At 34.2% G+C, this 9909-nt stretch overlaps 1 protein-coding gene across 1 annotated transcript; it reads right to left on the reverse strand.

Annotated features, from left to right (window-relative positions):
• Positions 1 to 1563: 1563 nt before the first annotated feature.
• Positions 1564 to 5396, reverse strand: LOC149576024 (beta-carotene 3-hydroxylase 1, chloroplastic-like). The gene is made up of 7 exons (XM_089816152.1): positions 4688 to 5396; positions 4392 to 4451; positions 3141 to 3212; positions 2915 to 3049; positions 2526 to 2651; positions 2206 to 2262; positions 1564 to 2106 (listed from the first exon to the last, which is right to left on the reverse strand). The coding sequence occupies exons 1-7, from the start codon at positions 5090 to 5092 to the stop codon at positions 2011 to 2013; spliced, it is 951 nt and encodes a 316-aa protein (XP_089672278.1). The 5' UTR covers positions 5093 to 5396; the 3' UTR covers positions 1564 to 2010.
• Positions 5397 to 9909: the final 4513 nt, after the last annotated feature.

A 9909-nucleotide genomic window follows, 5' to 3' on the forward strand; every position in this document is an offset into this window, starting at 1 on the left:
GTGACCTCTTTCTTACCTCCCTTATTTTTCTTAATATCCACATTCAAACAACTACATCAACTATTTATGTATCATCACATTTTCATTGCTCTCTTGTATTTAAGAGGATTTTTAACGAGTCCTGCCATCTTGCTCCATCCTGCTCACATTTTCATTCTTCTTATTTTTATGAGTTGAAACTTTTTTGTTGATCAGTTTTTTTAATTAGTTCTACAATATTTTTTCAAACTTTTTGTTTGTTCATTATCTTATTCCTCTTATTTTTAAGGGGCTGAAAATTTTTTCCATATTAGCCCTACAATCACATTTTCAACTTTTTAATTATTTACATTTTCATTTCTCATAAGTATTAAGAATACTTATTTCCTAATGAGAAGATCATTTTCTCATGGAGTATCCAACTTATAGTGACATTTGTATCAATATAAATACATTTTAAGAACAGACAATTTAAGCAATTTGTATAAAGAAACAAAGTTGGACAAAACAACAAATGAGAAAAGACAGATTTGAAGAGAAGCTTACAAATTGTATACAAACTTATACTATTCTTGGGTCCCGTAAGCTACTTCACCCTTGTGGAATTTATTAGAATCCTCTGTTCATTCATTCTTAAGAATTTCTAAGAATTTATAGATTTTTTTGGATGGGTCCTACAATTATCTTTTCAAAACTTTTTGATGTATCACGCAGGTGAAGCTATGGCGACGTTGACAAAAGTCTGGCAACATCTAGAATTAGAATGAGTCAGACCTAGTTGCTTTCTGGTAACCACAATTCCAACTAAAAAATCTTTGTTTCAGGTCCCTACTTTTCAGTCCTCTAGAACATTTATTTTGTACAAATCACTTATATCCCTTGATTCACTGATCACTTTGCACTTGCCATTAGTTTTGTTTGAAGAAACTAGTTTAAGGAAGACACATTTTTTATTCTGAAGGATAAAAACAAATATCATTCATCGGTAAAATTCAAATGTTGCACTTATACTGTGACATCATGTCACAATTCGTTTTGTTGTGCTCCCAGTTGAAGAAGGTGATCGCCTAATGTAAAAGATCAATTACCAGTTCATTTAAATGCTCGCTCGCAGGTGAATTAGAATGTTACAAACAGATGCAAAAGCTTTTCAAATTTCATGTATATTCATTGCTTTTGTATTTGCTGGCTTATGTTTATTTATTGCTTTTGTATTTGCTCTGTTTTTGTGAGTTACCTAATCAAACCTAATTTCAAATTCGCTGAGTTAAGCGTTAATGTCTGTCTAATTTGAGATTAAGCAAAGCTTTTTTCATTTAGTCGATAGTATAGAAAGTTTAACAAATTTTCTCATGCTGATCCCCATTTCAAGATATCATTATTCATAGCTGTTGCGGCAGAATTCCAGAGTTCATGATGTGCTCTATACATTTTTTGTTTTGAAGCTTCTCATAACAATAGTTTTGTAATGAACAAATTGAGCATCATGGTGCAATACCATCCGTGAAATTGTCACATATTTTAGACTGGATTAAAGTAAAACATACGATTCAAAATGTGCACCAGCAAAATCGACACCACGTGTTCAAAATCTCCTTTCCAAACTTTATTTTATTCTTCATGAGTTTCTTTACAGAGGAAATCCCAAGCTAAAATGCCGCATCTCCTTGAAGAATTACTTATTGTACCCCAAGAGAGATTTTACAACCCTTGGAAACAGGGATTGGGAAACCAGGGCGAATGTGATACAACTATGCTAAATACATATAGTACATGCCAGAGATATTTCGCATTGACACAAACTAAATGAGGAAGACTCTCTCTAAACTCCTTCTGGCAGAGATCCAGTATACCATCTCCGTTAACAACACTTAATCATATTTTTTTCGCACACTCTGTCTCAGATGCTATTTTGGTTATGCTAGACCAGATTCTCAATGTGTCAAAATTAACATCTCTTAACAAGTATTCCAAAATATGCATAAGGAAACGCCCATGGAAGGAACTCCAACAAATAATCAGTCGTAATTACTAGGCTTCTTTGTTTTCACCGGCGGCTGTGGAGAACTTCCTTTTACTACTAAGCAACTTTTCTAGTTCTTCGCCACCACCCACCTCTTCTAGTTCCTGTAACTCATCCAAACAAAAAAATTCAATTTCCTGCATCCAAAATTCCACTTATATAAATAATCCAACAAAATAATTACATTTTTAGAAGTAACCAACCTGAGGTCCAAGGAAGAGACCATATGGTACACCATCAAACTTGTCTGCATGATGAAGCTGCAGTTGCATATTGCAATTACATTATTACACAACTTAATGTGAGAATTCATTCCCTTAACATTATCAGATTTCCACAATTCATTTCAAATGTATGAAATTTATTTCTGGATTCGATTGTGGAGGTTGTTGTTTATGCTAAAGAACTTACACAATCGAAAGAACTCACACAATCAAATCCAGAAATAAATTTCTTACAATTCATTCCCTTGGCAAAGATCTCTATGCAAAGGTGGACAAGGAGATGATCCTTAAGGACAAACCTGATGTGCAGCTGCTACCTTGTTCAGATAAGGAAGGTCGGCTATTGGCCCTACAGGAAAACGTCGATGAACAAGCCCATCATGGACAAACATATATGCCATACCAAAACAGGTAATGCCGAGTCCCTGCCAAAATCAAAAGGTTTGTCTATCAGAGACATCATTCATCCCATCAGGCCCATCTCCTGAATCAGATCTACAAATTGGAAGCGAAAATTCCATGTCAGATTGATTCAAACATGCCTAAAATGATATTAACATTCTTGGGGAGTAAATCTGCATAGTATTGTTTGTCGTCCCAGTATATTCTATGGAGGAATCTCAACTTATCAATTGAACAAAACTCGATTTCTAGCATAGCAGTATACAAAACAGAAAGCAGTTCTTACAGCTCCGAAGCAAAGACCTGGCACAAGGCCTTTGTTAAAGAATCCATAAGCTACTAAGGCAATGGCAGGAACAGCGTTGATGATGGCAAACACGTCGTTCAGCTCAAAAGGTCCTTCTCTAGGCTTGTGATGAGACTGCCAAAGAAAGTGGATCTTCAATGAGAAGAGGCTAACTGAAATTAACCAATTTACCAAAGTTTAAAATGTAATGAAATCGATTTTATACCTCATGCATGTGCCACAAGGAGGCATGCCAGAGAGCTCGGTGAGCCCACCGCGCCCAAAATTCCATTCCAACCTGCATAGACATAGTTGATTTTGGTATCAATTAAATGTCAAATACAGTCTCCAAGAACTCGTGGGGTTACATTCATTGCCTTCCAGACTGCAAAAGTTCAAACGGCTTAAAGGAATCTGCAAAAGTTTTAAAAAGCTTTAAGGAATGCACCATGGTATAACTTGCTTGCAATATTCAAAGGTTCTTGATCTTGGGAACAAAATAGGGGAAATTTAAAGAGGTCACAGCTCAAATCCGTCAAGGCATGCTACACAGCCACATGCTCAGTTTCTAATTTTAAGCTCGAAGAACTCGTGCCCCAGATGTTATTCAAAACTTATTAGCCCTAAACTAGAAGTTATCAAAAGGAGAAAATTTTCAGAATACGTTAATTTCAGCAAGTTTTCAAAATGAGTATGCTTGTTTGAAGTCTTGAAGCCATTACTGCAAGGTAACGAGTTACCTAAAAGCTATGGAGAAGAGAGATTCCATTCTAGGTAAACCCTCTTGGGTATACAGACACTTCTCCGCTTTTACAGCTCAGAGATCTAGGATTGAATAGTCTATGGCTACTACTATGTAATCCATGAAGCAAAATTCGTTAGCCAAGCTTTGAACTCAAGCAATCCAAGCATAAAAAGCCTTTTCATCCAAGTCTGAGCAGCTCAAACTCACACAAACAACAAACCAAAAGATTCAAACTAAGTTACCAATGTTATCCAAAGCCTCACTTCAAGACTCAGATGCCTTACACACTCAAATTACCCAGACTTCTAAGGGTTCAAGCGCTGGCCAGGGACAGGCTTAAATGTGCAGGAAACATCCCTGATCGGTAAGCATTTGGTATATTTGTAAACGATAAGAAAAACAATATGTAACGACTCACAGCTGCTGGCATGCACCTGGAGTCCAAATCCATAGCTTGCGAAGGCCCATAGACGCATTAAATCAGAACATTTGAACTCGGTTACCCATATATAGATTGTCTCCTTCAAATATTTAAATAATCAATTACATAACGTTTTGCCAATGTCTCAAAAGCTTCAAACAGCTGCCAGAGGCCGGTTTTAATGTGCAAGCAACATGCATAAACACTAAGAATTTGAAATATTAGAGAGTTCAATAATCTGTCACAGCTCCAAATAAGGACAGGAACCCACAAATCGAGAACGCTAATATGCAAAGAATGTGCGCACATACCGTGGCACCTGCGACAAATAGAAATGTGCCCAACATCTCCGTGAAAGGAACATCCTCGCCCTGCAAATTCAAAACAGGAAAAAAAATGAGAGCAAAACCCCAGTCAGAAGTACTACTAACAGAAAAAAAACAAAATTTTGAAATATAATTAAAAAGAAAACATTAACAATCTCCCGCATGCATACTCGCAAAACCAATATTAAAAAATACATTATTGGGAATCTTGTTCCATACATTTCCACAAAAACAAAGGAAAGGGAAAAGGAAAGTGAAGGAACAAGAGTCGATCGTGGGACCTGCATTTGCCAAACAAATCTGGAGTAAACTGCTCCGGCGGCCATGCTGGTTATTCCAAGACTGGAAGCCACCGCCGCAAACAAATAAGTGTACCGCTCGGCCTTTTTCCTAGCGGCCTTTTCCGTCAATTTGTCAGCTCCATTCTCCACACTTTTCCTCAAACTCTCTGCAAATTCTACACTCTGCGCAGAAGTCCCCTCACTTTCGGTCTCCTTCTCACGTTGGGCATTTTCACTGAGCACAAAACACACCCTTCCAAGCTTCCTCTTTCTTCTAGAAAGCTTAAGGCCATTGCTCAACAACCCACCATGTCTTCTATTAATGAAGGCCAGGGTACTGTGCGAAACAGGTCGCAGGATCGAGTCCCGGTAGGTTAGTCCATACGGGCACGAAATGCACGCCATATCCAGGCTGCCAAACAAATCTGGGTCCTATAATCTGGGACTTTCTTGCTTGTGGGATTCGAAAGCTTGACCAATCGTTAAGGAATTCAAAGCAGATGTTCCTTAAATTCTGGTTTGAGGTGGCGCAGGGGAAATGGGTATTAATAGCTCCCAATGCAATTGTGCTTTTCCCACAGTATCACAATCACCATGGTTATAAAACAATTTCTCCGAAGTGCTTCCTCTGTATCTTATCTTTCTTCCATGGGTTTTGCCTACGTGTCAGAGCGCGCTTCTTTCACCACATTCCTCTATCTGAATGTGTATCGGGTTTAGTGTTTGTCCACGTATTTATCCTTGTTGAGTGCTCGTTCTTTTGGTTTGTGGGCCGCTTAAACGGTGGAAGGAGAGGGGCATGTGGGAAGCAGCGTTGTGGGTGCATGTGTCCATGTGCTTCCCCTATGGCGGGGCCATCATGTGCCTACCCCTTTCACATGTCTTGACCCCTTCAATATTTTCTTAATAATTTTTTTTAATAAATGTTTTGAAAAGGGTGCATTGATCGAGTTTGAGGTTGTGGGTTATCTTCATAGTCTCGGTTAGAGACTGCCCTAGATTTGAATAGTGTATGTGTGCTACAAGCGTGTGTGCGCCCCAAGGGTCCAAGGGAGACTAAGTTTTCCCTTGCTCACCCCAAAATGGGCTAGTGGAGACACCCCCTTGATTAAATTTGACAAAAAATAGGAGACAATGAAAGAGAGAAAATATTTTATAGAGTCACAAGTCATTTTTCTCGATAAGCACCTCCGTAAGCCCTCCTTTTTTTAAAAAACCTTACTTTAAAATTTTAAGGCTCCATAAAAGTAGGGGTAGATTCCAAATAATATCATATTCGATGATTAAAAGATATAATGAGAACACCAAAGGTGCTTAAATTTAAGCACAAATTGCACTTAAGCAACCACATAGTAATACATGATTTTAATTGATTTTAATTAGAGTTTAGAAAGGGGCGTGAGATCATATTTAGGAGTGAGATGATAGGGTGGAGAGAGAAAACAAATACATGGGAACTGTTGGGAATAAGAAATATGGATAAACTTCAGAGAGTAAAAACTAAAAAAATGATTTTAATGTAGACATAAATCCTAGTATAGGGTTTTCTTTACCGTCGGAATTGAAACAATTGCAAAATGGAATACCCACCAAGAAACTACAAGATATACATTCCATTGTAACTTGATGAACAACCATTTGAAGGGCAAGTAACTAACAAAGATTTTGAAACATTATTTAACATGGAATGCTTTCAATTCAAGAGGAAAATTGAACACACACGTGGCATGGAAATTTAATCTCCTACTACTCAGAGAGTTATATTTCCTAGTAAAATTATATCTATTATATAAGCCTCTTCTTTATCTTTATCATTTTCCTTCTCTAAGGAGGTTGCTATGAAAAAGTGCGCTCTCTTAGATACTAACTCAAAACCTACTCATTTTGGGGGTTATAAGAAAGATAGAGATTTGTCGCTACCACTCTTTGGTACTACTGTAGCCAATTAGTGGCTTTTATTTGTGTTTTCTTCCTTCCAAGCTCTAGCAATGTTAGGAGGCTTCTATATAAGAAGGGTGATACCTCCTAGATGCCAACCTAGACCCAACTCATGTGTGTCATCAAGGACAACAAATATTTTTTGTTGTCACCCTTTGTTCTAGTACTGCTCTAGTCATTTAGTGACTTTCATTTTTATTTTTAGTGTAATGGGCTCTACTCGTGCATCATGTTTTGAGCATTGCTCATGCATTTCTTTTCTCTTCAAGCTCTCATATCTAACTTGTGAGAGGTAATGTGGACTTTCCCCTAATCTTTTTTGTGTCAATAGTGTATTCGATTTAAATACAATGGAAAAGTCTACCATTCTTACATTTTTAATGAATTGTGAACTTATATCTTTATAAAAGTATTTTCTTATCGTTTGAACTTGTGACTTTTACATATCTACATATCCACCACCTAACCTAGTCATTTATAATCTCTGAGTTCAAAAGATGCATTACAATATAAGTTAATCGCTTCATTATGCAAGTTGATCACTTCATTATACAACTACATATGATTTTCTCCCTTCAATTTCCTTTCACCAATAGCTTAGGGTATCTTTTGGATTATAGAGATTGACCACTATAAGTATGCTTCTCCTTAAAATTATTACAACTTTTAACACAATTCTTATGCTCAACTTATCAAGATATTTTTGTGAGTGTAATGGGCTATATAATGTTTCTCTTTGAAATGTGTTATTGTTACTTTAATACAAATCAATAAAAATAAGTTAATTAGAATTTTTAAATGTAAAATGTGGCATAGACAATAATGGCATAGTATGATAATTAATACACGATACTATTGTTCTTGTAATCAAAGTTGAAACCACTCTTCATTTTGTCATAAATTTAGTGAAAAACTTTTCAAAATAATATCAAATTTATTGTAATTTGTATATTTTGTTAATGGTAGTAAATTTGTTTTAATCAAATACCCTTTTTAATCTTTAATCATAGATAAATATTAGAATTTTTTGAACATATATATAAAACAACTATTGCATTAACTACAAGCTTTAATCTTGGAACAAAATAACTATTCTTTATGTCATGAAAATATTTGTATATAAGTTGTAATAATTCTCATCTTCTTGTTCAAAGCAATAGACTTGTTTTAGCCAAAAAAATTATTTATATTCTTATATTAGATAGAAATGTCCTTAAGTTTCTTGAATAATTTTGTTTTTTTGAGATTCAAGCCAAATGTAAAAAATAATAGGTATGTTGGTCAACTTTAGCCTTTGAATAAAATCATACATCATAACTCCTTTGTCTCCACAATAATGATTTTATTTCATTTTATAAGATTAGGTTTTAAATTAATTCTCCTCTATGTCTCCACAATTATTATTTTATTTTATTTTATAAGATTAGGTTTTGAATTAATTCAATCTATAAATTGACAAAATATTCCTTCAATAAAGTATAGGGTGAATAGTATTTTGTTTAATTTAGTCTCTATAATTTTTCTATAATTCATTTTACATTAAGTAATTTTGGTGTAAGAGTTTTCCATATCCACCTAATATGGATAGTTGTAATCTTCTAGTTAGAATATTTTATGAGATATGAGTTGAGTCACCTCAACACACTTTACAGTCAAACCATGTTTATTATCATGTTCTTAGTTTTATACTATATTCTATTAAAAATAATAAACTTTTTAGTCAACTTTTTTATCATTCAATTTGACTATAAATGTCTTTCAAGTTCTTCAATAATTCTAACTTTTTCAATGTATTCTCAAATATGAAAATGACCACTATGTTAGCCAAAAACTATAACCTTGGAATAGAATCAAGGAGTGTAATTCATTGTGTACCTACAACGGTTTTTTGTTTTTTATTGGACTACTTTATCATTAAATCAATCCATATGTTTGAGAAATTAGTCCTTTGATAAAGGGCATATAGGATGCATTATACTTCAGTAAATAACATTGTTGATATTTTTCTTATATATTCCATCCCACATTCCACTTCATCTATGAATTTTACAAATTTACCTAACTTATTTGGTTGTAGTATCTTAATTTGAAAGATACCCCAACATATAAGTTGAATGAACATTTCATCAATTATCATGGTTACATTATGCTTGTTAATATGTCTTTAGCTTAAGTTCGTCTATAAATATGACAACTTTATATAATAATACAAATAACTATAGAGCTAATTTGTAGTTTAATTTGAAGTCTCTTATTTTAACGTACAATTGATTTCCTATAATGTGTAGTTGCACGCAATAATCTTATTATTTGTGTAAGTTTTTATTTTCCTAAGTTGGCTTTTTTTTCCCTATATTTCTAGGTTTTTCAAAGCTTGATTAGGTTCATTTAAACAGTGTTGGTAATGGTTATCTTAGTAGGATGCCTCGTTCTTCTTATGCTTCTCATGCTATGTTTTTGATGTGCTAAGTTGGGGTAGGGAGTGTTTCTATTAGATTGGTAATCTGCTGGTAATCGGCCAGCTTGACTTTTTGTAAGGATTGGCCCCCTTGTTTTGGCTGCTTAATATTTTGAAAACATCACTTTGTTGTCACTCCTTATTGGTTGAACTTTCTAGCTTTCCCCTAGTTAACTCTATATAAACATGCTACCTTACTTATATTCTCAAATATTCTGAGATAATAATATGGTGTTATTTTGTCTTGGAGCATTCTAATCAATTTTCCCTTAGTATCAATGTTATGTTGTTCATTTTGTTTGCATTTATAATTTACTTTATCTATCACCTCCAATTCAATTTTGGGTTGTAATCTATTTATTAAATTTTAACATGGTATCAAAGCATGTTTTAGAAATTTAGATTATTCGTAGAGATATTGAAAACTCCTTTTGTGTTTTCTCTTGCATTTTTCTTAATTTAGAGAACCAATAAAAATGTATGAAGATTCAATATCTTTATTTTTCATATATATTTTTGTGAGATTTGGGTGATTGCTCTCATTTAAAAATAAGGTGTTTCAAGCGTGAATTGTGAAGAATCTTTTAAATGGTGTATTTTCAAGTCAAAAGAATTCTTCTAATGTGTTGAGATAGCCTAAACTCCCCAATTCCATATAAAGTTTAAGTAGATCATACATCGACATGACTACACATTTTATTTTTTTCCTTATTGGAGGCATTTTTTACACTAGGACCACATCTTTTTATAAGTGATAAAGAAAACAACCTTATGGGTTTTGCCTATCAAATCAAAAAAATATCTAGTATCAATTAGTTTTTCATGT

Source organism: Cupressus sempervirens, chromosome 1, assembly GCF_028749045.1.
Source record: "Cupressus sempervirens isolate cs-2001-9-10 chromosome 1, ASM2874904v1, whole genome shotgun sequence".
Taxonomy (NCBI): domain Eukaryota; kingdom Viridiplantae; phylum Streptophyta; class Pinopsida; order Cupressales; family Cupressaceae; genus Cupressus; species Cupressus sempervirens.

Excerpts from the sequence above, each read along its gene's own strand:
- LOC149576024 (XM_089816152.1), bottom strand. The coding sequence starts at position 5,092 with ATGGCGTGCATTTCGTGCCCGTATGGACTAACCTACCGGGACTCGATC. Across the intron at positions 4,452-4,687 it reads GATTTGTTTGGCAAATGCAG|GGCGAGGATGTTCCTTTCAC; the intron begins GTCCCACGATCG and ends TTGAATTTGCAG. Across the intron at positions 2,652-2,914 it reads CAGGTCTTTGCTTCGGAGCT|GGACTCGGCATTACCTGTTT; the intron begins GTAAGAACTGCT and ends TGATTTTGGCAG.